At 53.3% G+C, this 27,992-nt stretch overlaps 1 protein-coding gene across 3 annotated transcripts in view; it reads right to left on the bottom strand.

The window, feature by feature from the left end:
- Nucleotides 1–348: 348 nt before the first annotated feature.
- Nucleotides 349–27,992, bottom strand: part of AZIN2 (antizyme inhibitor 2) — a 33,937-nt gene continuing 6,293 nt past the window's right edge. The window contains 7 exon segments of one of the 3 annotated variants that reach the window (NM_001294156.2): nucleotides 349–871; nucleotides 2,840–3,054; nucleotides 16,531–16,643; nucleotides 17,831–17,993; nucleotides 20,452–20,617; nucleotides 21,328–21,462; nucleotides 22,169–22,341. In NM_001294156.2, the coding sequence (NP_001281085.1) occupies nucleotides 733–871; nucleotides 2,840–3,054; nucleotides 16,531–16,643; nucleotides 17,831–17,993; nucleotides 20,452–20,617; nucleotides 21,328–21,462; nucleotides 22,169–22,341 (1,104 nt within the window). In that variant the 3' untranslated portion in view covers nucleotides 349–732. 3 annotated transcript variants of the gene reach the window in all.

Here is a 27,992-nt window from a genome sequence, read left to right on the forward strand (position 1 = left end):
CAGCTTACAGAACAGGAGGCAGGGGCCACTCACGACCTCCCAGACACCCATCTCTGCCCTTGACCTTTGGCGTGCGTTTCCAAAGTCCTATCAGGTCCTTTGGGCCAGGCCTTGGGCTGGGTGTTGGGTTCACGCAGAGGCCACTCGCCAGTCCCTAGCTACCCCTGCCAGCTCTGGAGGCCTGCGGGGAGAGGGATGAGTCAGAGAAGGTGGGCGCCCATGAGAGAGACCCACACCGCAGCTGGGGCCCAGGGGTGAGGTCAGGGCTGAAGCCGAGGATATGGGTGCACACGGGCAGCGCAGGCAAGTCTCGTCCGGGCTGCTTCATGAATTAACTGCTCGGTGCCACTGGAGTATAAGAAAACTAAATATTTATTTGCTTCATATTTACAAAGGGAGGAAGGAGATGGCAGGAGACCCCGTATTGCACCCCTCCCCCCGACACACACACACACACACACACACACACACACACACACCTGGCTGACCAGGCCCTTGCGAGGCACAGGAGGCAGACACGACTGAAGGGACAGGATTTATGTTGCATACTTGAACTACAGCGAGTGTGAGACTGGTCCTATTTACAGGGCAGAAACTACAGGTGGAGTGTGGGGGCAGCAGAGCAGGCACCTGAGTCCCGGCCGCAGGGCGCTCTGCTCGCCGCCTGCCCCACCTCTCCCAGAGGCATCGCTGGGGCCCCGCGGGGGTTCTCCAGGGGGGAACGGGGCCCGCTCACATGATGCTCGCCGGGGTGAAGACGGGGCCCACACACAAGGTGTCTGTGATCTCCCAGCCGCAGGACAGAGGCTTGCACACGCCCTCGGCGTCCTCCTCCTGGTCCGCGGGCAGCAGCTGCCCTCGCAGCGCTTCCCTGGGGGCGAGAGGGGTGCTGGGGGCTATGGGCCTGGGCACCTGGCTGGCGGTGGTTGGGGGCACCTGCTGACACCTGCCCACCTTCCCACACTGCCCCCTTCCACCACCACCACCACCCACAAAGGAGAAGGAAGTGCATTGATTGAGCACTGACTGTGTGCCAGATGTGCTAGGCACTTGACTTACGTTATCTAACGGTGGCCTCCCCCACACCCCACCAGGGGACATTTTTGCTGCTGAGAAAAATGAGACCCGGAGAGGAGGGGCCTTCCCAGAGCACATCTCTAGCAGGTGGTGGAATGTGAACCCAACAATCACACTCCAAAGTCCGTATCCTCGCACCCCAGGCTTAGGGCCTGAAAAACATCATCTCCTGCCTACCCCCCCAATCCCACAAACCATTCCTCCCCCTGCGTGCCCTCGTTCATAAATGGCTCCACCTTCTGATCAGCTGCGGGGGCTGCCCTTGGGGATCTTGTCCCTGCTCCCACCAGAAGCCCCACCAGACATCCTTGCATGGATGCACTGGTCTCCGCTCCCACTGGCATCCCCACGTGGTCTCCCGGCCTGCTCATGTTGCCTCCCTGGCCCAAGACATCTCCCCAAAGGGCAAACCCCCGCTCCGGAGCTTTGAGCAGCTCCCTAAGTGCTGGAGCCCCTACCCTCCCAGACTGGCACTGTCCTCCCTGCTCCCCTGTTCCTGCAGGCCAGTGACACCCCCTTGCCTGTCGGGTGCTGCTTTCCGAGGGGCGGCCCTGAGCGCCCCTCCCCAGCTCGCTGTCTCCCCCTCCCTGTGGCCCTGTCACTCTCTGCCTGCATCTGGGTGCAGCTTTGCGCCACAGCTGACTGCCTGCTGTTGTAGATGCTCCAGTGGCCCCGAGGCCGGGCACAGAGCCAGGCACTAAAGCGTTTGCAGGAATACAAGTTGATAAGGGAAACGTCTAGACTTACGCATTTCAACGCATCAACATTTTGGGGTCTTAGTGATGGATGCAGCTGACAAACCCACACCCTTAACCCCCTGTCACTCAACCTTCAAGGCAACCCCAGACCTAGCCCCGCTTCCCTCTCCAGTCACAACCAGCCCCTTAGTGCCTCCAGCACACATCTGGGCTCCGTTCCTCCTGCCGGCAGAACCCTGCCCATGCCCTCCTGCCAGCTGACTCCCGCTTCCTCCGGGAGGGAGGGCTCAGAGCTTCCACCCTGTGTCCGAGTACCTGGGCCCCTGCAACCACAGGGGAGACCTGGATGAAGCTCCTGGCTCCTGGCTTCAGCCTGGCCCCAGCCCTGGCCTTTGCAGACTTTTAGGCACCAGTTCCAAACCCAGCTGCTCTACTTCTGATCCAGCTCCCTGTTAATGTGCCCGGAAAGGCAGCAGAGGATGGCCCAGGTCCTTGGGTCCCTGCACCCACGTGGGAGATCAGAAAAAAAAAAAAATCCTGGCTCCTGGCTTCAGCCTGGCCCAGCCCCAGCTGTTGCAGCCATTTGGGGAGTGAACCAGCAGATGGAAGACCTCTCTCTCTCTCTCTCTGTAACTGTACCTTTCAAATAAATCTTTTTTAAAAATAAAAAATAAGTATATGTATACACATCTTATACGTGATTAATGAACATGTTTCGACTGGGGTCCCAGCCCCAAGAAATCTCATTACAGATAGGCAAATATTCCAAAATCCAAAATAAGCCCCGATCCAAAGCCCAGCTGGCCCTCAGCCTTTGGGACAGGGGATACTTGGCCTGGATCGTGAGTGCCTGTCTGCCCCTCGGTGTCTCTCACAGGGCCGTGAGCTCCTCCGGGGATGCTCAGCCTCACTCACGGCCACAGCCAGAGGCCAAGCCCAGGCCTCTCCTGGACTCAGCAGCCAAGAGCTACTTGTCAAACTGGATGACACGGAAGCAGGGTCCCAGATCTCAGCTTCCCCCAGGCTGCTTCTGCACAGCGTTCCCCCTACCCCCCAGTTCTTACCAAGCCACCCGGGACATGGCATAGGTGATGCGACAGGCCTGGGTCCCCTTGAGGAGGGAACCCGTGCCAATGGTGTAGGCGCCCATGTTGTCAAAGACCAGCCAGTCCCCTACGTGTAGTTGTGGCAGCCACAGGCCCTCGGCCACGCAGTCACAGCCCTCGGCCGTCGGGCCCCACAGGCTGCTGCTGTACAGGGGCTGCTCCGCGGATGGTTTCTGTAGGAGAGAGCGATGGCCACATCAGTTCTGCGGGGCAGGCCACAGCCTGAGCACTCCCTCCCTCCAAAGCCTTCCATGGCTCTCGTAGCCACTAGGACAAGGACCAGAGAGAAGCCTCCCCGCTCTGCTGCTTCTCTGCATGTGTTGCTTCTTAGACTTGAAAGCTGCCATGCCTTGTCTTCAATCCGGGTCCCAACACTTGCGAGCTGCGTGACCATGGGCAATACCCTCCATCTCTCTGTCCCTCAGTGTATTCATCTGTCACATGGGAACACTAGCGCCTCCCTGAGTGGAGAGCATTTAGAAGTGGGCACAGGTGCAGTGAGCAGGCACTGTGGTCACTGTCTTATTGTCATCGTTGCTGCTGCCCTGTGCTTTGGTTTTCTCTGGCCACTTCCCCACACCTCCACCCTCAAGCCCAGCCCAGCCCAGCTCCCTATGCTGGGAAGCCCTCCCCGAGCCCTTCATTCTGCGGCAGGCCCAGGGGCAGGAGCCAGAAGTGCCCAGGTGGGTGGGACGCAGCCCCTCTCAGGCTCTGACTCTGGCGTGGAGGACAGGTGGAGGTCACGGAAGACGCGTCGGGGCAGACGTGACTGCTCCCATTGCAGGGAGCCCAGGCTCCAGGAGGTGCAGTGACTTTACCAATGTAAAATCTACCTTGTGTTCTTAAATGAATTTCAAATCCAGAGAAGAAACCTGTAACACAGGTCATCTGGGGGCAACCAAGAGCTCAGTGCCATTTGTCGTGGTGCCAGGTCCTGCCTGGCAGTGCTAGAGGGGAGTCAGCACTCAAAGATGGGCGTGAGAGCACCCCAACTGTGCCCCTCACAGCCCCTCACTGCAGTCCTGTGACCCCAGTCGCTCTGGATTTCCCCGAGAAATCCCTGCTGGCTCCCCCGCCCCGCTGCAGTCCCCAGGCTGTTCCTCGAGGCCCCCGATCTGCCAACTCCTATTTCTCCATCTGATCCCAGGCAGCCTCGGGGAAGCCTCTCCTGAGGTTCCATGCTCCCCAACTTGGCTTTCACAGCATTTGCCATGTTTTTTATTTGAAAGGCAGAGTTATGGAGAGAGAAGGAGAGAGAGAGAGAGAGAGAGATCTTCCATCTATACTGGCTCACTCCCCAAATGGTTGTAACTGTCAGGGCTGGGCCAGGCTGAAACCAGGAGCCCAGAACTCCATATGGGTCTCCCATGTGGGTGCAGGGGCCCAAGAACTTGTTCCATCCTCCGCTGCTTTCCCAGGCGCATTAGCAGGAAGCTGGATCAGAAATGGAGCAGCCAGGACTTGAACCAGAGCCCATATGGGATGCTGGTGTCACAGGCGGCGGCTTAACCCACTGTACCACAATGTCGGCCCTGATATTTACCATTCTCATAATTCAATATTTGTGAAACACCTGCTCAGGCCTGACTTCACTATCAGACCATAAACCCCTCACGCGCAGGGGTCAGCAGGGCTCATTCACCCCAGCTCCTCCGTGCCTGGCAATCTGGCAGCCAGGGGGTGCTCATGTACTCTTTGTTTTAAATGACAGAATAAAAGACATGAGTGATAAGAACAAGAAAGAAAAGGATATAAATAAAAGAGCCTAGCCTTTCTCTGAAGGGAGGAAGGAACCTCCACTGTGATATGGCCTTGACTAAACAAATTCAGAGTTGGTGAACTCAAGGGGCTTCCATAGCCTAGACAGCTCATAGCAAGAGTCTCGGGTGATTGCTGACGTCATAAATAAGAGTGCCAATTGTTAAATCAACAACGGGAGTCACTGGGTTCATGCTCCCCATGCAGGATCTCTGTCCTCAATATGTTTATCTATGAAACTCAAAAACAACACTACTAGTCGAACAATACCCTATACCTGGTTCGGTTGTGTGAGTGCAACCTGTTGAAATCCCTGCTTAGTATATACTAAATTGATCTTCGGTATATGAAGGTAACTGAAAATGAAACGTGATGAAGGGCAGGATGGGAGAGGAAGTGGGTGAGGGGAGGGCCACGGGAGGGAGGGAGGTCGGGGGGAAAAAAATAAAATAGAAAAATAAATAAATAAATAAAAGAGCCTAGAAAAAGGCAATGGAGAAAAAATTGGGAAAGAAAGGTCACAGATTCCATAAAATAACATGCAGACATTTGGCCCAAAAAAAGCATTAATAAGCTATTCATCCCATTAATAAACAAAAACACACATCTTATTAAAATCAATAATGAAAAGGATCCTAAAGCCATGATTCATTCAGTCAGTACTTATTGAGCACCTGCTGTATTCCCAGATCTAGGAGCTGGGACAGAGCAGGGAGCACAGTGCTCCAGAGGTTCTTGCTCCAGGCCGGAGAGACAAGTGTGTCCTGTTTATTTAACATTCACCAGGGCGGCTTTGTGGTCCGCTGGGTCAAACGGTAGCTTGCAACTGCGACCCGTATGGAAATGCAAGTTGGAGCCCCAGTTACTCTGCTTCCAGTCTGGTCCCCTGCTAACGCTCCTGGGAAGCAGCAGATGATGGTTCAAGTGCTTGGGTCCCTGCCACCCACAAAGAAGACCCAGCTGGGGGCCGGCGCTGCGGCTCACTAGGCTAATCCTCCGCCTTGCGGTGCCGGCACACCGGGTTCTAGTCCCGGTCGGGGCACCGGATTCTGTCCCGGTTGCCCCTCTTCCAGGCCAGCTCTCTGCTGTGGCCAGGGAGTACAGTGGAGGATGGCCCAAGTGCTTGGGCCCTGCACCCCATGGGAGACCAGGAGAAGCACCTGGCTCCTGCCTTCGGATCAGCGTGATGCTCCGGCCGTGGCGGCCATTGGAGGGTGAACCAACGGCAAAAGGAAGACCTTTCTCTCTGTCTCTCTCACTGTCCACTCTGCCTGTCAAAAAAAAAAAAAAAAGTAAAAAAAATAAAAAAAAAAGAAGACCCAGCTGGGGCTCCCGGCTCCTGGCTTCAGCCTGGCCCAGCCCTGACTTCTGCGGCCATTTTGGGAGTGAACCAGCAAATGGAAGACCTCTCTCTCTGTAACTCTGCCTCTTAAATAAATAAATAAAATCTTAAAAATAATACTTTGCTATCTTTTACAGATGTGGTGTATGGCATGCTTTATAAATGTATCCACAAGGGGCTGGCACCATGGCTCACTTGGTTAATCCTCCGCCTGTGGTGCCAGCATCCCATATGGGTGCTGGTTCTAGTCCCGGTTGCTTCTCTTCCAGTCCAGCTCTCTGCTGTGGCCCGGGAGGGCATTGGAGGATAGCCCAAGTGCTTGGGCACTTGCACCCGTGTGGGAGACCAATAAGAAGCACCTGGCTCCTGGCTTCAGATCGGCACAGCGCGCCAGCCGTAGCAGCCATTTGGGGGGTGAACCAATGGAAGGAAGACCTTTCTCTCTGTCTCTCTCTCTGTCTAAAAACTCTGTCAATTTTTTTTTTTGACAGGCAGAGTGGATAGTGAGAGAGAGAGAGAGGAAAGGTCTTCCTTTGCCGTTGGTTCACCCTCCAATGGCCACCATGGCTGGCGCGCTGCGGCCAGCGCACCGCGCTGATCCGAAGGCAGGAGCCAGGTGCTTCTCCTGGTCTCCCATGGGGTGCAGGGCCCAAGCACTTGGGCCATCCTCCACTGCACTCCCGGGCCACAGCAGAGAGCTGGCCTGGAAGAGGGGCAACCAGGAAAGAATCCGGTGCCCCGACCGGGACTAGAACCCGGTGTGCTGGCGCCGCTAGGTGGAGGATTAGCCTAGTGAGCCGCGGCGCTGGCCACTACCTGTCAAATTTTAAAAAATGTATCCACAAGGATTGTTGAGAAAATGGGAGTTAAATGTTCATCCACAATGAATGCAAAGGCACCCTTGGTGATAAGTTATCACACACTCACTTCTCCATAGAGGTATAAATACAAAGTAGGTGGAAAAATTTTTTGAAACTTCATAAGAATAAAGTGATTTGTAAAGTCACTATTTAAAAAAGAAAAAAGTACAAATCTGCAAGATAAATATTCCAAAAGCACATGTCAAGCTTGTGAATCTCAGCTGGCGGCACGCGTGGTAAGTGCGTGGAAAAGACAAGGTCTGTACAGGAGCCTGATGCCAGTCAGCCAGCTGCAAGCCCTCTGAGGGGGTGGGGCTTCCTGGTCTACAGCGCGTCCACCACGCCTTCACACCCATCTGGGAGGCAATTGGCAAGGCTGCAAACTCCCATTTTACAGATGAGAAAACTCAGAGGAAGAGACCCTCCCCAGGTTCTGCAGGGGGTTGGTAGCAGGGCTCTGAGCTGCCCCAGACAAGGGACCTCCTAGCAGCTCCCCACAGATCCACAGAAGACAGGGCTCAAACCTACAAAAGACAGCTGGGCCTGAGGCCAGCATGGTGGCATGGCGGGTAAAGCCGCTACCTGCGGCGCCAGCATCCAATATAGGCGCCAGTTTGTGTCCCAGCTGCTCCACTTCCAATCCAGCTCCCTGCCAATGCCTGGGAAAAGCGGCAGAAGATGGCCCAAGTGAAAAAATGAGATGAATAAGAGCAATACACAAACAGGGTAGGGGCACAGAATTAAACCCCAATGGCCAAAATCTCCTTCGTGAACAGAGACAAAAATCTGACACGAAACCTCAGCTAACCAAATTCTAACTTATACTCAACAAGCTTCAGTGATCAATAATTGTAAATGGAAGGCAGGAAGAGCAAAGTCAATTACTGCCTTCATCCTAATACACAAAAAATACAGATCTGTGATTCAAATATAATTTTCCCAGTCCATGTTAACAGCCTGTAGCATCCATATTTGATTAAAACTGCAGAGAAGGGGCCGATGCTGTGGCTCAATTGGTTAATCCTCCACCTGCAGTGCCAGCATCCCATATGGGTGCTGGTTCTAGTCCCGGATGCTTCTCTTCCAGTCCAGCTCTCTGCTGTGGCCCGGGAGGGCATTGGAGGATGGACCAGGTGCTTGGGCACCTGCACCCATGTGGGAGACCAGGAAGAAGCACCTGGCTCCTGGCTTCAGATCGGTGCAGCACCAGCCGTGGCAGCCATTTGGGGAATGAACCAAAGGAAGGAAGACCTTTCTCTCTGTCTCTCTCTCACTGTCTATAACTCTACCTGTCAAATTAAAAAAAAAAAAAAAAAAAAAAAAAGAAGGACAAATTTCGGGGCCGTCGCTGTGGCGCAGCAGGTTAACGCCCTGGCCTGAAGCGCTGGCATTCCATAGGGGCACTGGTTCTACTCCCGGCTGCTCCACTTCCTAGCCAGCTCTCTGCTATAGCCTGGGAAAGCAGTAGAGGATGGCCCAAGTCCTTGGGCCCCTGCACCCACGTGGGAGACCCAGGAGAAGCTCCTGCTTTGGATAAGTCTTTTGCTAATAATTCTATTGGGTTGCTTTTTCCTAATTTTCTTAAGATTCTTATAAGGAGAATTCAAAAAAGTTAGTGGGAAATAGTGCTGTGGTGTAGCAGATAAAGCCGCCATCTGCAGTGCCGGCATCCCATATGCTTGCCAGGTCAAATCCCGGCTGCCCTACTTCCAATCCAGCTCTCTGCTATGAACTGGGAAAGCAGCAGAAGATGGCCCAAGTTGTTGGGCCCCTGCACCCATATGGGAGACCCAGAAAAAGTTCCTGGCTCCTGGCTTCAACCCGTGCAGCTCTGGCCGTTGCGGCCAATTGGGAAGTGAACCAGCAGATGGAAGACCTCTCTCTCTCTCTCTCTCTGCCTCTCCTTTTCTCTGTAACTCTGACTTCTCTCTCTTGGCCTCTCCTCTCTGTGTACCTCTGAATTTCAAATAAATAAATAAATCTTTTTTTTAAAGGTAAGCTTATTCTGGCACAAAGCAATTTTGAAATTCATGCATAATTTCTCATAATGTGCATTTTCATGAACTTTTTGAAGACATGGACTTCAAAATTGTTTTGTAACAAAATAAACTTATCATTTAGTTCCATTTGCTAGAAATCTTAAAGTGCTCCCCCACTTTTCATATTTTAAGATATTCTTCCCTGTTTCAAGGTCAAACAGAGATTCTCCTATATTGGTTTCTGGAATTTATATTTGTAGAGGGTGTGAGTTAGGGATCCAATTTCATTTCTTGCATATTGACAACCGGTTGCCCAGCATCAGCTATTCAACAATTCCTAATGACCTGTTGTGCAAACCCTATCGATACTGAAGTTTTGGGGTGGGTGTTGTGGAACAGTAGGTTAAGCCACTGCTTAGAATGCCTGCACCCACATCAGAGGGCCTGGTTTGAGTCCTGGCTACTTTACACTTTTGATCCAGCTTCCTGCTAATGCATCTGGGAGACAGCAGATGATGGCTTAAGTCCTTGGGTCCCTGCCAACCACGTGGGAGGCCAAGATGGAGTTCCTGACTTCTGGCAAAGACCTAGGTTTTGCAGGCATTTGGGGAGTGAACCAGCAGATAAAAGGTCAATCTTTCTCTTTCTCTCTCTTTCTCTTTCCCTTCAAATAATCTTTAAAAAAAGATTTATTTTATTTATTTGAAAGACAGAGTTACAGAGAGAGGTAGAGACAGAGAGAGAGGTCTTCCATCTGCTGGTTCACTCCCCAGATAGCTGCAATGGCCGGAGCTGCACCCATCTGAAGCCAGGAGCTTCTTCCAGGTCCCCCACATGGGTGCAGGGGCCCAAGCACTTGGGCCATCTTCTACTGCTATCCCAGGCCATAGCAGAGAGCTGGACCGGAAGTGGAGCAGCTGGGACTAGAACCAGTGCCCATATGGGAGGCTGACGCTTCATGCCAGGGCTTTAACCTGCTGTGCCACAATAAATAAATCTTTAAAAAAAAAAAACTTAGGTACTGTGGTATAATAGGTTGATCCTCCACCTGTGGCACCGGCATCCCATATGGGTGCTTGGTTCTAGTCCTGGTTTCTCCTCTTCCAGTCCAGCTCTCTGCTATGGCCTGGGAAAGCAGTAGAATATGGTTCAAGTGGCTGGGTGCCTGCACCCTTGTGGGATGCCTGGAAGAAGCTCCTGGCTCCTGGCTTCAGATCAGCTCAGTTCCAGCAGTTGAGGCCATTTGGGGAGTGAACCAGACGATGGAAGATCTCTCTCTCTCTCTCTCTCTCTCTCTCTCTCCCTCCTTCTGTCCCTCCTTCTCATGGTCTGTAACTCTACCTCTCAAATAAATAAATAAAATCTTAAAAAAAAAAAACACTTGGGGCTGGCACCATAGCTCACTTGGTTAAATCTCTGCCTGCGGCACCAGCATCCCATATGGGTGCCGGTTCTAGTCCTGGTTGCTTCTCTTCCAGTCCAGCTCTCTGCTGTGGCCCGGAAGGGCAGTGGAGGATGGCCCAAGTGCTTGGGCCCTGCACCCACATGGGAGACCAGGAGAAGTACCTGGCTCCTGGCTTCGGATCGGCGCAACGCTGGGGAGTGAACCAACAGAAGGAAGACCTTTCTCTCTGTCCCTCTCTCTCACTGTCTATAACTCTACCTGTCAAATAAATTAAAAAAAAAAAAAAAACACTTAAGTTCTCAGATATGTGTGGTTTTCTGTGCTGACAATGAAGTGTCAATGTGTGTTTTTTCTATTGCATGATTCAGTCCTGGTCAGAAGGCTAGGACTAGGAACTTCTCCATGTCTTATAGGTATTCACTGTTGGTATACGGCCGATCACAGCCATCCTTTGCATTTCTGTAGCATCATCTGCAATGTCGCCTCTTTCATCTGTAATTCTGTTTGAGGCTTCTCTTTTCTCTTAGTCTAGACCAATACGTGTAAGTGCTAACGCAGCACCTTCCAAACCCAGGCACATCTTTTAAAGCACAAATACTGGGCGGCGCCGCGGCTCACTTGGCTAATCCTCCGCCTGCGGCGCCGGCACACCGGGTTCTAGTCCCGGTTGGGGTGCTGGATTCTGTCCCGGTTGCCCCTCTTCCAGGCCAGCTCTCTGCTGTGGCCCGGGAGTGCAGTGGAGGATGGCCCAAGTGCTTGGGCCCTGCACCCCATGGGAGACCAGGATAAGCACCTGGCTCCTGGCTTCAGATCGGCACAGTGCACCAGCTGTGGCAGCCACGTGGGGGGTGAACCAATGGAAAAAGGAAGACCTTTCTCTCTCTCTCTCACTGTCTGACTCTGCCTGTCAAAAAAAAAAAAAGGCACAAATACTAGAATAAACAGGATGGCACCAGTCTTCCCTCCACGTGAAGCAGGGTGACTGGAGCTTCCACTCTGAATTTTGCACCCCAAGATTCCCACAAAACTCCTATGGCACATGCTCCCTCTGGGTCTCTATCTGCACTGAGCCACACCTTGCATCTATGAACGAGTGACACACGCTTTAAACTGCATCTTTACACCCAAAAACATGTCATTTTAGACCACACAATAAACACTTAAAATGTTTATATAATAAAATTCCACCCAACATGCAGTATTTGAAGAAAACCACGTGCTCACAGTGTATCAGTTTAAAGAAATTAAAACAATGTGCTGTGTGGTACTTTAGAAAAAAAGGGAATGTATATACAAAATTTTATATTTATTTTACTGTCTAGGGCTAAAATTTCTCCAATAAACACTCTGTTTCTATAAGAGAAAAACCTTACATATTAATAAAAAGGGAATATAGATGCTGCGGGGCATAAAAGGGAGACGAATTTCCTCACTGTTCATCACAGCACACTTCATTAAGACATACGAGTGCGTGTGGAAACGTCTATGGAAAAATAACAAAGAACCACAAAGCTAGAATAAACAAACAGGTTGAAAAAATACATTTGGATTCAATAGCATATTAAGTACACACACATACCTATGCAAACCAGTCTCTGTTAGACTTCACGACCTCCCAAATTAGGTGAACGGAGGATTTCAAAGGTTTTGACACTGAAGCCAAAGGGAATAAAACCACAAAGGATCAACATGCTTTCACCACGTCAAAGACCTACAAATGAAGGAAGTGTTGAGGAAAACTTCAGATAAACTAGCAACACAACAAAGGGCGTAGCGAGCAATGCCTGTGCAATGGGCACAGCTGGTCACCAGATATTCACGGGAGCCCTTGGGAAAACCACCTGGCATATACACCATGAGGCCAGGAAATGCTCCCAGCTTCTCGCCCAGTCCTCCTAGTCCTAGTGCAGACTCAGCCTAAGAATGAATGCGCTTTCCATGAGTGCCTCGAGCCGGTTCTGCAGATCAGCAGCGCGCATCCTAGGCAGAGGGCACATTCAGGGAAGCATGAGTCAGAACACAACCAGCAAGGGCTCAACACTCAGTGACAGAGCAATTTTATAAGGAGGCAGTCATTTTGTAGAAGTGCAGGGAAGAGCTTTTTCCCTGGCACCAGACGGATAATCAAAGATGAGCAAGACATGAATCCCAGCCCCAAGGGGCTCACGGTCTCTGTGTAGTTCACAAGCATTACTCCTTGTTAACCATGGGACTTTGGGCAACACACTTCACCTCTTTAAGCCTCTGTCTCCTCATCTGTGAGTAGCATAGTAGTATTTACCTCACAGGAGTACTGCACTGTAAGTGCACAATGACTTCAGCTGCCACCAGTGTGTGTGCGACATTCACAACCGTGCACCACTGCACGTGCGTGGTGAAAAAGGAGGGGACGTGAGGGGCGAATGGGTAGAGCTGTGCTAGGGGACAGGATTGCAGGAAGGGCTTGCATTTTATCCTTTTTGAAAAGTCCCTTTAAATTTTATGCTGCTTGTGATGCCAGTGTTGTGTTATAGTAGGTAGAGCCATTGCCTGTGACCCTGGCATCCCATATGGGCTCCAGCTCATGTCCCGGCTATTCCACTTCCAAGCCATCTCCCTGCTAATGAGCTGGGAAAAGCAGCAGAAGACAGCCCAAGAATTTGGGCCCGTGCCATCCACAGGGGGGACACAGATGAAGCTCCTGGCTTTGGCCTGGCCCAGCCCTGGCCATTGTGGCCATCTGAAGAGTGAACCAGCGGATGGAAGATCCCTTTCTCTCTCTCTCTCTCTCTCTCTCTCTGTCTCTCTCTCCCTCTCTCCCTCCCTCCCTTCCTCTCTCCCTCTCTCCCTAACTCTGACTTCCAAAAATAAATGAATAAATCTTTAAAAATAAATAAAATAAAATTTTATGTTGCCTATATAATATCTAAAAATAGATTACTGTAAAATTTAAGAGTGGGAATTCAAGAGGGAGGGGGAGGAAGGGTTGGAGCATGAGTGGGAGGGAGGGTGGGGGAAGCCACTGTGTTCCTAAATCTTTATATATGAAATATATGAAACTTGTATAACTTAAATAAAACTAAAGATTTATTTATTTATTTGAAAGGCAGAGTGACAGAGAGAAAGAGCTCTTCCATTCATTGGTTCACTCCCTAAATGCTCTCAACATCCAGGGCTGGGCCAGGCTGAAGCCAGGACCAGGAACTCCTTCCAGGACCCCGACATGGGTGACAGGGTCTCAAGCACTTGGGCCATCATCTGCTGTTTCCCAAGGACATCAGCAGGGAGCTGGATTGGAAGTGGGGTAGCCAGGACTCGGACCAACACTCCAATGTGGGATACAAGTGTCCCAAGTGCGGGGTTAATCCACTGCACCACAACATCTGCCCCTGCTTATTGACTTTTTAAAAATCTACTCAATTCCAACATATACTAAGCACCTGCTGTGTACCAAGTTGTGTTCTGGGGAAGCAGATGTAAACAGCTCTTGCTCCCCAGGTCTCACAGCATAGTGGATGATGGATCCATTCATAAGTCATTCAACAAATCTTTGTGGAGCACCTGCCATGCCTGGCACGGTGCCACAGCCTGGGAACTCCGAGGGAACAAATTGGAGAAGGCAGTGACCCTCCCAGAGCCTACCTGCCCGTGGGGAGAGCAGACTTTGAGCAAGAAAACAAAACAAACAAGAGAATTTCAGACGATGACACGCTACGAAGAAACTAAACAGGTGACCAAATGATCTGGAAGGTGAGAGATGAGGCAGTAAGATGATAAGGATGCTTCTTACTAAGAGGAAAACAAAGCCAAGACTTCTCCTGAAGAAAGTTCATCCAGAAACTCATTGGGAATGTGTTCAAGAAAAAAAGTCCCAGGCTCCGGGCAACCCACTCAACAGCACGCGGGGGAACCCCAGAGACGGCCACCAGCAGAGCCCAGCACGCAGGCAAGTGCAGGACAGCAGCCCGGTGTCGTCGGCAGATGGGCTGCCAGAAACAGGTCTGCAAGGCCAAAGAACGGTGGCGATGCTGGCAGGTGAAGAGGGAGGCACTGCAGCCGCCAAGCGCACTGCGTGGACCTTCTTGGGTTCCTGATTTAAGCAAATCAAGTATAGAAACCTTTTATGAGGGGCCGGTGCTGTGGCGTAGCAGGTAAAGCCGCCGCCTGCAGTGCCGGCATCCCATATGGGCACTGGTTCGAGTCCCAGCTGCCAGCTCTCTGCTAGGGCCTGGGAAAGCAGTAGAGGATGACCCAGGTCCTTGAGCCCCTGCACCAGCGTGGGAGACCGGGAAGAAGCTCCTGGCTCCTGGCTTTGGATTGGCGCAGCTCCAGCCATTGTGGCCATTTTGGGGGGTGAACTAGGGGATGGAAGACCTTTCTCTCTCTCTCTCCCCCTCTCTCTCACTCTGCAGCTCTGCCTTTCAAATAAACAAATAAAACCTTTTTTTTTTTAAAGGAAACCATCTTTGAGATGCTCAGGGATCTCTAGACACTGCCAGTGTGATGGGAGATACTGGGGACTTGTTAACTTGGCTAGTGGCGCTGTGAGGTTTTGTTCAAAGTCCTTGTCTTTTAGAGATATGTACATGAAAAATATTTCTGAAAGAATAAAAATGATAAAAATGCTGGTATTTGCTCTGTATGTTCCTGATGGTACTGTTGTAACTTGTGGACCAACCTGACCCCCTCTCTCCCTCCCTCTCTCCCTCCCTCTCTCCCTCTCTCTCTCTCTATCTCTCTCTCTCTCTCTCTCTCTCTCTCTCTCTCTCTCTCACACACACACACACACACACACACGTCTATCCCATGAGTTTCTATTTCCCAGGCACAGACAATTCTCACTCACCCCCGTCCCTGCAGGCCCCTGCTCAGATATTTGTTGAATTTTAGAAAATAAGAAACACAAAAAAGGGTCAACCGAGGTTCAACAATAAGAAGTAAACCCTGAGACACGATTATGCGTCCCACAACTTTTTACACTTGGGGTCTAAACACCAACTCCCTGGAGGGAAGAGCAGGAGTGCAAAGCTTGCATGGCCAGCAGGGTGGGGACCCTGGCTGGGGGAAGAGGAGCAGAGACCCCCACCCAGCCAGGCTGAGCGCCCCGGACACACACTCCCACTTGTAGTACGTGTGCCGTCAGCCGCACGACCTCTGTCTCTCACAGCAGAGTCCAGAGGTGGGACTGCACAGGCCCCAGAGAGAGTCAGTGACATCCGGTGCCGAAGTCGGGAATGCCGACCAGAGATCAGACCAAGGGGGCACCCAGGGATGGGGCGTGGCAATGGCTGGAGCCACAGTCCTGCTCTTCTGTGGGGTGCGTGAAGGGAAGACAGCAGGCGGCAGGTGGGGGGCGAATCGCTGGGGACAGCTGCTGCCCGCTCCCCTCTCCATACAGGAAGTGGGGTGTGAGCAGCCACAGGAACACAGGCCACACCCGTGTGTGGATTTCTCAGCCAGCATGAGGCTTCCTCAGACAAGCAGACATAGCCACGCTTAAAGACGGACCTGGAGCCACCAAGCAGGTCCACATCTACGTGGGTTCCCGGAGGAGGGAAGCAAGGGGGAGTTCCCCCACCTGCAGCCAGATAAGGGGCCAAAGAGAAGCTGATGTTCGAGGTCCCCCTGATGGGGTCTTGAGAAATAAGATGGTGTGAGAGGAAGGGAAAAAGCATAGTGAGTGCTCGCAGGGGTCTAGGTGCCGCTCAGGAAGGGGGCGGGGCGCTCCGACTGAGGCCCAGAGCTGTGTCTGCCGTGGAAGCTGCAGAGGCCCTGGGCTGACTCAGCAGGCTGCGAGGGATGCTTGCTGTCTGTTCCTGCATCCCTGTTGCTATGGAAACACTCAACACAGGCATTTCCCCCGGGGCCGGAGTTGGAGATGTATGTCCAGATACACTCCCAGGGCTCAAACCAGGAAGCCAGACGGGCAACCCAACCAGAGTGAGAGGGGTGGAAATACTACAAGGTCATCAAAAAGCACATTGTCACAAAAAAGAAGCAGAAGGCACGTCTGTCAAAGAACAGGGAAAAGGCACAGAAATAGCGACACCTCATACAATGACAAAGGCAGGTCGCAAAGCCATGTGAGCCCAATGTTATGGCGGGGAAAGTCTAATATATTTTAAAAACACAAACAGAACGTTCAAAGTCTGCGTGGAGTGGACAACATCTTTGTTGTCCATTTTCCACAATGAGTATGTCGTACTTTTAACACAACAGTAAAACACAAGCAGTGTGGCTCACACACACACACACACACACACACACACACACACACGCAGAGGCACACAACTGAAGACAGCCCCACCCACGTGCGGGCGGCTCACCTTCTGTAAGATGGGGGTTGGGCAGACGCTGTCAAACAGGACTGAGTTGAAGATCCCGTACACGCCCTCGGCGAGGTGGTACATGATGGTCTTGGGGGTGGAGCCGTTTTCCTCTGCGGGGGGGTGGGGGGGTGGGGGGGACAGGGGTCAGGGGCAGCACAAGCTGGATGGGAGGGGGCTGGGCGTGAGGAGCTGGTCCAACTGTGGCCTCAGCAGGGGCAACAGGTCCGTGCAACCACAGGGCGGGCCCTTCTTCAACCACCCGGTGGGTCTCGCTCCAGGAGCCACCGACAGCCTTGTCCTGTCACTGACCCCCGTCATTAGGAGGGTTCACAGCCATGCTGGGAGCACTCACCCTGCAGCAGGGCAACCCTGCCTGGGACACGGTCCCCCCCCTGCACCTGAGCCCCAAGCTGCCCCAGAAAAGGCAGAAAGAGTAGCCCCCCCCAATCTGAGACCCCAAGGGGTTAAGCCATTTGCGCAGAGGCACACGATAGGGAGGGTGCGCTGGCAGGAGAGCCCAGGTGTCCTGGCCAGAGACAACGCTCTAGCTCTATAAAGGAAGCCGCGGGAACACCATCCTACACACACACACAGGATGGCCTACCTGAGCCCACCACCCAGCACGTGCCTCCCCCTGGGGAAGAATGCACAGCACTCAGCCTCCCCTGCCTGAGGGTCCTGCAGGGGGGCGGGGAAGCCCCAAGCTCAGAGTCCCTTTCCCCTCCCTGGGAACGGATCCATTTGAAGGTCAGGGAAGAGCATAGATGTGCTCAGTGTTGGCCCAGCAGCTCTGCGTCAGCCCAGCCTGAACTTGAACTCCGGCACTGACCCTTATCAGCCTTGTGACCTTGGGCCAGTGACCCAGTCTCCCTGCCTACACTCGTCATCTGTAATATCGCCATTAGTCATTTTCATGATGTCTTGAGAAGCCCCTTGGAGAGGAGACAGGCGTGGGGTCAAACGCAGGCCTTGCCACTTACTCGCTATTAAGCAATTCACTTGCAATCCCTCTGGCTCTCAGTTTCCTCATCTGTAAAATGGGGTCAACAAAGCATCCATTCTCCCTCAAAGGCTCTTTGGAGCCCATTCTCAACATAAGAACATGCCTAGGAAAAAAGACGCCAGCTATGCGTCATGGGGATGGGGGAAGTTGACTGTAGGTTTCTCTAAAGCAAGGACCCCTTCTTCTCTCGTCCCCCCAACCCCCGTCACTGGACCCAGAAACCAGACCCTGCTCAGCCAGCCACCGTGCCTGCTTCAGGGGCGAACGGGGCTCCACTGCCCACCTGGCACCTACCCTCCCTGCCGGGCTGGTCCAGGAGAACCTCCTTCTTGGCAATGATGCTGACAGCCACGGTGAAGGCCGAGGTTACGTAGTAGCGGCCCAGCTCGGCAAGGATGTCCACACCGCAGCCCTCTGGGAAGTACAGGTCCAAGGCTGAGTTGATCACAGAAGCAACCTGGTGGGACGGGGGCGGGGCACAGTTACGGGTTTCGGAGGGGGGCTTCCTGCTCAAGACTCGCTACAGCTCCCCTGAAAGCTTCCGTGACTCCGGGCTGGAGGCTGCTACGGCTCAGCGGCGACTCGCAGTCGGGCAGAATGTAGGGAGGGGCGGGGCTGCTGTAGGGAGGGGAGACCCTGCCAAGGCACTGCAAGGTGGGACTTCAAAGTCAATCAATCCAGAGCAGGTTACTTTTTTTTTTTTTTTGACAGGCAGAGTGGACAGAGAGAGAGAGACAGAGAGAAAGGTCTTCCTTTGCCATTGATTCACCCTCCAATGGCTGCCGCGGCCGGCGCACCGTGCTGATCCGATGGCAGGAGCCAGGTGCTTCTCCTGGTCTCCCATGGGGTGCAGGGCCCAAGCACCTGGGCCATCCTCCACTGCACTCCCGGGCCACAGCAGAGAGCTGGCCTGGAAGAGGGGCAACCGGGACAGAATCCAGCACCCCGACCGGGACTAGAACCCGGTGTGCCAGCACCGCAAGGCAGAGGATTAGCCTAGTGAGCTGCGGCGCCAGCCCAGAGCAGGTTACTTTTTAATCTGATAATTTTGCATGGCCCACACATGAGGTTATGAATATCCACACGGCCCTTGGTAGAAAAAAATGCTCCCTAGCCCTGAAGATGAACCTAATCATTGCTAACTTGCTAGACTAGCTCCTTTCTTTTTTCAATGAACACGCAAAAATGCTTTTTTATAAGATTTATTTATGTATTTATTTGATGGGCAGAAGATGCAGAGAGAGGGAGACAGACAGAGAAGCATCTTCTACCTGCTGGTTCACTCCCTAAATGGCCACAACAGCTGGGAGTTAGTCCAGGCCAAAGCCAGGAGCCTGGGACTCCATCTGGATGTCCCATGTAGGTGCAGGGGCCCAGGTAGTTGAGCCATCATCCGCTGCTTTCCCAGGTGCATTAGCAGGGAGCTGGATCAGAGGCAGAGCAGCCAGGACTCAAACTGGTGCTCATATGGGATGCTGGAGCCACAAGCAGAGGCTTAACCCACCGCATCACAACACCAGCCCCCGCAAACAAACTTTTTAAAATTATAAACATAGGGGTCGACATTGTGGCACAGCGGGTTAAGCTGCTGGCACCCCTTACGAGAGAGCACCAGTTGGAGACCCAGTTGTTCCACTTCAGATCCAGCTCCCTGCTAATGCACCTGGAAGAGCAGTAGAGGATGGCCCAAGTGCATGGGCTTCTGCCACCCACATGGGAGACCTGGATGGATCTCCTGGTTCCTGGCTCAGCTTGCCCCAGCCCTGGCTGTTGCAGTTATTTGGGGAGTCAACCAGCAGACGGAAGATTCATATTCTCTCTCTCTCTTTCTGTCTGTCTCTCTTTCCCCATCACTTTGCCTTCCAAGTAAATAAATCTTTTAAAGATTATAAAGATAAAGGGCCAGTGCTGTGGTATAGTGGGTAAAGCCACTGTCTGCAGTGCTGGCATCCCATTTGAGCACTGGTTAGAGTTCCAGCTGCTCCACTTCCGATCCAGCTCTCTGTTGTAGCCTGGGAAAGCAGTACAAGATGGCCCAGGTCCTTGGGCTCCTGCACCCGTGTGGGAGACCTGGAGGAAGCTCCTGGCTCCTGGCTTCAGATTTGCCCAGCTCTGGCTGTTGCAGCCATCTGCGGAGTGAACCAGTGGATAGAAGACCGACCTCTCTCTCTCTCTCTCTGTCTCTCTGTCTCTCTCCTGCCTGTCTGTAACTCTGCCTTTCAAATAAGTAGTTATAAAGATAATGGGAACGTGTATCTGTTTTTAATAATCTGTTTTACTCAGCAGACTTGGGAATGACCTCCCCACAGCATGTGTTTTCCTCTCAAGAATGGATCATAATTTAAGCAACCCCGAGTGTTAGGTGCACCGGGGATGTCCACTGGTCTTCTGTTATCGACAAAGCTGTCTTCCAGGCTGAGTCTTCCTGTCTATCTGGAATTATCTCCTTAGGGTCAATTGCCAGCTCTTTTGGAGGAGCAGCGACTCCTAGTGGTTGTTGGAGGGATTGCTATAACACATTTTTCTTCCTCTCACAGATGGGAAGGAGACAGATGACCCAGGCTGTGACTCAAGGTTGGTTTGGCCTTTCCCTGCCTTCCCACCTGATTTCTCACCACCACCACCCCCCCGCCTGAGGGTGAACAGAGCCTTGTGAGTTACGCAGATATGGGCTTGTTAAGTGCGTGAGCTGGAGTCAGGCAGAGCCAGTGTGCAGCCAGCCCTGCTGTGGACTCTGGAAGTGAGCGATCTCTCTGAGCCTGTTTGCTCAGCGGCAGCACAAGGTTAATAAGCAGCGAGACAACGCAGCGAAAGCACCAAGCACACAGCATGTGGCACGCAAGACCACTCACGGAGGGCTCCCTGCCCCCGCCCCCCCAAAGAGCCCAGCAAGACACCCCCAGACCCAGGGTTACCTCTTCGAATCTCACTTTGGCCCCCTCTATGCCAGGGAAGCCGCCGCCGAGGTCAAGAATGTGCATCCTGTGACCCAGCTCGGAACCCATTTCAAATACCAGCCGGGCATCTGCGATGGACTGGGCATAGGCCCGAGGGTCAGGACAGCCACTGCTGATGTGGAAACTGGGGAAGGAGGAGGAGCCTTGGCTTACCCGCAGGTCTCTGGGTGCCACCATACTGTACCCATTTCACAGATGCACCGACTGAGGGCCCAAAATGCTAAATGGGTTGCCCAGGGCCTCGTGGCATGTGAAGCGTGGAGAGCAAGGTCTCTTGGCACTTGGCTCTCCTCCCAAGCCCTCCACGTGGCCCCAGGAGGTGACCTTTTCAGGATGAGGATTGGGGCCCCAGAGTCAGCCAGCTCTGGACATGCCTCCTGGTCAGTGGTGTGGCCTTGGTGAGGTGCTCAGCCTGCCTTTCTAGCCTCCCATCTGCAAGGCCAGGGGAGGGAGGCTGGACCACAGGCTAAGGGTGATGTGCACAGAGCAGCTGGCAGAGGCCTCCGGGGATGACTGGACAACGCTAGGTGCCGGGCCATCTGTGTCACTTCTACTTTAGCCCTCCAAGGAAAGCCACGTCTCGAGGCTGTGGCCTCTGAGCTGCTGGGAGAAGCTCCCGGGACAAGGCATTCTGGAGACTGGGGGTTAGGGAAGGGGATATTTCTAACCTTTCCAGAGGGAGGCCCTTCTCCAGAATGCCAGGCCCAGGGATAGGCCCCCTGGGTGGCCCAGGGGAGATCTCAGACCGAAGGGATTCCCCCTTGGGAGACAGAGGGGCTGTGGCCTGGCCCGGTGGAGGCGGGAGGAGGGGAGGGGACAGCTCCCGGTGCGCACCTCACCCCTACCACCTCCACGTGGCTCTTCTTGGCATTTTCAAGCAGATGTCTGCAGGAATTCAGCGCCGCTCCGAACTTCAGGCTCAGGTGGCTCGTGGAGTAGGAGTCGTCCGTGGCAACGCACAGGACCAACCTGATGAGACACGCAGTGCACGCCTGCAGGGGAAGCCCCGCCCCCCCGACACGCCCTCTGTGGACCCCCGCATGGCTCAGAGACAAGCGAGCACATGGGGGCGCCTGGCCCGTCCACTCCCAGTACAGCCAAGCCGCCTCCAAGGCCTGTGTTGTCCAGGACCTCACCGCCTCTCCCTAGAGCTCCATCCTCCCACTCAGCCTCCAGAGCAGCCAGGGCTTTTCAGTTTTCGAGCATGAGACGAACCCGTGCTTTCAACAAAGTCTTAAGGAGAAGCCCAAAACCATGACGGAAGCTGCTCCGGGTGAACCTGGCCGCCAGGCTTCCCGTGGAATCCCAGGATGTCGAGGAACCAGGAAAAGCCACGGCCGGAGGAAAACATCTAGGCCAGACCATCCCAAAGTCCACTGTCCTGGAACCCACGTCGCTCACCGTCTCCTGCCCTCCGTGCACCACAGATCCACTCACCCCGGAGCACCCCGGGCCATTGCTCACTGCCACGTGTTTGCTCAGTTTACTATCTACACCTGCTTCAAATGCCGCCTCTGCCATGAAGCTCTCCTGACCGCCTCCTCTATGGCCTCCCTCTGCCCAGGGCTGTGCCCAGGTAGTTCTGTCTTTATTCTGGCCGGGGCCCTGACCTCCCGGCAGCTCCACACCCCCTCCCCTTCCCCCCAGCCCCGCCCTGGGCAGCTCCTCCACTTACTTGGTACTGGGGTGGCTCTTTGCCACCTTGGCCAGCTCCATCTCGTTGTCAAAGCTCAGCAGCCGGACCCCGTGCTTGGCAGCGTACTTGATCTGGGCAATTTGCTTGCAGGGGTTGGCATAGATGATCTTACTGGTGGGGACACCAATATGCTGGACCAACTCCATCTCTGCCTATGGGGCCCCAAAGGTGGTTGTGTAGAGGCACCGGGGCCTGCTGGCCCACAGACCCCAAGAAAACACAAAGACGGTCAAAGGCAAAGCTACGCAGGTGGAGGTCCATCGCAGGCGGGGCTCACTTTAAGACAACAGATAACACAGAAACCAGGCCCGATGCCGAGGGGTCACAGAGGGACAGGTGGGGCCGCCACGCACGGCCATGTAGCTGGTACACTGCACCACCCTGGGGTGGATGGGATCCCATTTACAGCAAACATAGGCAGATTTGCAAGTCTCTCTACTTCATTATGTCATTCAAATAAAAAGGATTCTATTCATACAGACGACTCAGTGGCTTAAGAAAGAGGAATGGTATGGACTGACAACAGGCGTCTGGCTCCATTTTCCTGGTAGATTTAAATGTTTAGAGACTATCACTTGGAAAGCAGTGTGGAGGTTCCTCAAAAATTTAAAAATAAGACTCCACAAGACCCAGCAACCTCATCCCAGTATAAATTAAAAAAAGAAATGAAATCAGTGTGTCACAAGACATCTGATCTCCCATGAGCACTGCGGCTATGTCACAGCAGCCAAGACTTGGAACCGGCTAAGAATTCCCGCCATTTGCAGCAGCGTGGATGAACCTGGAGGATGTTGTGTTAAATGAAATAAGCCAGGCACAAACCAACGTGCACGGCCTCACCCATGCCTGGGATCTGACAGAGACAAAGGCAGAGAAGTGACAGGTAGAATGGTGTCGCCAGGGCTAGGAGGGGACAGGGAGCGCCAGAGAGACGTTGGTCAAAAGACACAAAGTGTGAATTCAGAGGAGTAAGTTGAAGATCTCTAGTGAGGACAGATGACTGCAGCTACCAATAGTGCACTGAGATGAAAAGCTGCTTGGGTGGGGCAGAGTTGTGGCCGCAGAGCGGCAGGTTAAACCGCGGAAACCGCGGCTTTCAACACCCACATCCCACACCGGAGCGCCAGTTCAAGTCCCAGCTGCTTCCCTTTCGACCCGCTTCTTACTAATGCACCTGGAAGTACCCAGAGACTGCAGTTCCTGCCAACGTCAAGGAGACCCAGATGGTGTTCCTGGCTATTCCAGGCTTTGGCAGATTAAGCCAGGGCATGGGAGATCTCTCCTCTCCTCTCCCCTCCCCTCCCCTCCCCTCCCCTCCGTTGTCTCTCCACATTTCAAATATATAGGGAAAGGAAAGGTGGAAGAGACTGTAGATTCTCAACACAAAAAAGTGACGTCTGTGAGAAAATGCACATGACAGTGAGCTTGATTTAGCCGTTCCACAATGTGCACGGATATCGAAACAGCAGGCGCTGGCAGACCCTCTCTATAAAGGGCTAGAGTAAACACTTTGGGCTTTGCCAGACCTGGATCTCTGTTGAAACTACTCAACTGTTACTGTGGCCCCAAGGAAGCCTTAGACAACAGATAAATGACTGAGTGTGGTGGCATTCCATAAAACCGTTCATTTGTATTCATTTATTTTCATTTTATTTGAAAGGCAGAGAGATAGAGGTCTTCCATTCACTGGTTCACCCCCTAAATGCCTGGAACAGCCAGGACTGGGCCAGGTCAAAGCCAGGAGTCTGGCACTCCATCCAGGTCTCCCATGCGGCATCTGAGTACTTGATCTGGGCAATTTGCTTACAGGGGTTGGCAGAGATGATCTTCCTGGTGGGGACACCAATATGTTGGACCAACTCCATCTCCACCTGTGGGGCCACCATGCAGCCCTCCAGGGAGCACATTAGCAGGAGGTTGGATTGGAACCAGAGGAGGTGGAACTCAAGCCGGGCACTCCAGTGTGCAATGTGGGCACCCCAAGCAGGGGCTTAACCCCATCCCGCAGAACTCTGCACAACCCAACGGCGGGCTGGGTTTGGCCACCTGTCCATAGCTTGCCAGCCCCTGCTTTAGAGCCAGCGTTTTATTCAGGTGTTACGAATCGCCCATTCAGATGGGCGTTGGCTCCATTCTATGGAGAAGGAAAAGAATTCAAATAGCAAATGAGTGGCAGAATGCACCCCTCCCCCCATTTTCTAAAAATTTATTTATTTGAAAGGCAGAGTGACAGAGGGACAAACGAAGAGAGAGATCGATCCTCAGGTCTCCCCAAGTGGTTGAGCAACCAGCGCCGGGCCAGGCTGAAGCCAGGAGTCTGGAACTTCGTTAGGGTCTCCCATGTGGGTGGCAGGGGTCCAAGTATTTGAGACCACCTTCCCAGGCACATTAGCAGGGAGCTATGTCAGAAGTGGAACAGCCAGGACTAGACCCGGAGATCCCATATGGGATGCCGGCGACACAGTGGTAGCCTAACCCGCTGCACCACAATGCTGGCCCCAGCATGGACTTTGAAACTCAATTCTGATGCTCTGTGAATTACGAAGGGAAGGAAGTCCAGAGAGAGCCAGTTTTGAAACCCAGCAGGAGACACGGGAGCTGTGTTTAGCCATCCTGAGTTTGTAGTAAGACTTGAACTGAGAAGTAAGGGACATTAGGCTTGGCTGTGCACACACACTGTTCCACACAGCGCCTGGAACTCACCTATGAAATGCTCACAGGCCACGCTTTATGGAGGACGAGATGGGGTACAGAGAGGGCCACCTGTCTGTGATGACACATCCGATGTGCAGTGGAGGGGGATGCCAGGTCAATTCCAGAGCCAGCCTCGCTGCCATCATTGCACCTTGCTTCCCAGAAGCCACTGTGCCACCCCCCTGGGTGTGAGTGTGGTTCTGCTCCCTGCCCTGTGACATGTGATGACAGGAGGGAGCTGGGGACCTGGGATTTAGCTTTGATTCTAAATATTTAAGTAGGTGTTGTCATCCACTAAAGACTTACTATATGCCAGCCACGGCATTAAAATTTTATATACATTCTCTCGGGATGGGTGTTATGTGCAGGTTAAGTCATCACTTGGGATGCCGCATCCGAAATCGGAGCCCCAGCTACTCTGTGCTCCCAATCTAGCTCCCTGCTAATACACCTGGGAGGCAGTGGATGATGATCCAAGTACTTGGGTTCCTGCCACCCACCTGGGAGACCCGGATGGAGTTCCAGGCTCCTGGCTCTGGGCTGGCCCAGTCCTGCCTGTTGTAGTCATTTGGGAGTGAACCAGCAGATGGAAGATCTCTTTCTCTCTCTGACTCTCCCTCTCTTTCTGTCACCCTGCCTTTCAGATAAAATACATACACCTTGAAAAAGCTTTATATACAGTCTCACTGAATCCTCATAATAGTCTCCTGAGATAGGAAAGGCTCAAAGAACTTTGAAGTGACTTCTCCAAAGTCACAGAGCTTCTGAGGGCACACGAGGTGGCACCCCAGCACTGCAATGGGGCACAGCCTCACCGCTGCTCTGACGGCTGTCTCTGGGGCATCTGTTGGGCTGCAAGCTCTGAGACAGGTGCCAATGCACACCTGTGAAGTGGTGACCAGAGCAGGCAGGCATCCTCTGCCCCACAGAGCCTCGAGGCTGGCAAGGCAGGCAGGCAGTCATGACCGAGCACTGAATTATGATGGTGTTACAATGGCTAAGAGCCCTGGAGAGGCTAGAGAATTTGGGATGGGGGCCGGGGTGAAGAACCCCACAGGAGGCCTCTGCAAGGCCAGGAGGGAAGGAAAGAATGTTCCCAGGGCCGGTGCTGTGGCATAGCAGGTAAAGTCACTGCCTGCAGTGCTGGCATCCCATATGGGTGCTGGTTCAAGTCCCGGCTGCTCCACCTCTGATCCAGCTCTCTGCTATGGCCTGGGAAGGCAGTAGAAGATGGCCCAAGTGCTTGGGCCCCTGCACCCACCCACGTGGGAGACCCGGAAGAAGCTCCCGGCTCCTGGCTTTAGATTGGCGCAGCTCCAGCTGTTGCAGCCAACTGGGGAATGAATCAGCGAATGCAGAACCCCTCTCCCTCTCACTCTCACTCTCCCTCTCCCTCTTTCTGTGTATAACTCTTCAAAAAAAAAAAAAAAAAAAAAAAAAAAAGAGTGTTCCCAGCAGAGAAAGCAGCCTGCAGCCTGCAGCCTGCGCAAAAATTCTAAGGCAAGATGCTCAGCCCGGCTATGGAATGGAGGACACTAGAGGGGCTGGGGCAAGGGAAGAGCAGCAGGGAAAAGGAGGTGGGAGGGAGGCAGGCGCGGCCAGCCAGGAACCCAAAAAGGCTGCATCTGGCTTTATATCTCACAGGTTACGGGAAAGTGTGGCGGGGTCCAGGAAGGGAAACGACATGGTTCGATTCGCAGTTTAAATACAAGGTCAAAACACACCATCATTGGACTGGGTATTTGGCCTCGCAATGAAGGTGCCACCAGAGATGCCTGCATTCCATATCAGGATGCCCGGGTTCAGGTCCAGCTGCCTGCTAACGTGCACCCTGGGAGGCAGCAGGTGGTGGCGCCAGCACTCAGCACCCCACCACCCATGTGGGAGACCTGGTGGAGTTCTGGGTCTCCGGTGTCAGTCTGGCCCAGTGCCAGCTTGTTGCAGGTATTTAGCAAAATGAACCAGCAGATGGAAGATATCTCTCTCGCTCACTCACTGGCTTGCTCACTCTAATTCTGCCTTGCAAATAACACCAAAATTAACACATCATTTTTTTAAAAATGCACTTCACTCCAGCTACCTTAGGAAGGGCCTGAGGGAATTCTGGGGAGTCTGGCCAGAGGCTGCCAGCGCCCTGGGACAGATGACTTGGCCAGCTCTAAAAGGACAGGAGATCCGTTCTAGAGGCCGGGTTGGCCAGCAGGGTGACAGATCGCAAGTGCAGAGAGTGCGGCTACACGAAGGGCCTGCACAAGGGCAAAACAAGGCGCGCATGCGAACACGCTGGTGCCAGTCCGCGGGACAGCCAGGCCCCACTGCGGCTGCTGGTGGCATGGCATGCTGCCGGCACGTAAGGCCATTAGAAGAGATAATCAAGAAGACAGAGTCACAAAGAAGGTCCCTAAAGGCAGAGGAAGGCAGGAAGGGAGGTCTCCCGGCACCTGCAGAGGGGCGGGGCGGGGCAGCGCGGGAGACCTTGTCTGGAAGAGGGCACTGCACTGATCATAACGTTTTCTTGTAAAACCAAAACTCGCGTCTGGGCGGCCGGCACTGTCTCAGTGGTCAGAAGCGCCCAGTGAGGGTGCGGCAGGGCAGAGCAGTGTCCACTTGCCTTACATCTGTCTGGTCCATAAAACCAGGAGTGTGGGGCCGGCACTGTGGCACAGCAGGTGAAGCCACTGCTTCTGATCCTGGAATCCCACACTGGAATGCCAGGCTGGGTCCTGTCTGCTCCACTGCTTATCCAGGTTCTTTCTCGTGGGCCTGGGAAGGCAGCAGCAGATGGCTCAAGTACTTGGGGCCTTGCCACCCATGTGGGAGACCAGGATGGAGTTCCTGGCTCCTGTTTTCAACCTGGCCCAGTCCTGGCTGTTGTGGACATTTGAGAAGTGAATGAACAGTGGATGGATGATGAGTCTCTCTCTCTCTCTCTCTCTCCCCACTGTGTGTATGTGCATTCGTTTCTCTTCCTGTCACTCTTTCAAATAAATCGATTTTTTAAAAGCTAGAGGTGTATGTTATTATTGAGTACTTTTTTAAAAAAAAAGAATACACTGCCGCGTTGAATGATGGTGAGAGGTTGGATAAGAGGACCAAGGAACTTCCCACA

The sequence above is a fragment of the Oryctolagus cuniculus genome, chromosome 7 (assembly GCF_051225735.1).
Source record: "Oryctolagus cuniculus isolate XC-2025 breed Fujian yellow rabbit chromosome 7, ASM5122573v1, whole genome shotgun sequence".
Taxonomy (NCBI): Eukaryota; Metazoa; Chordata; class Mammalia; order Lagomorpha; family Leporidae; genus Oryctolagus; species Oryctolagus cuniculus.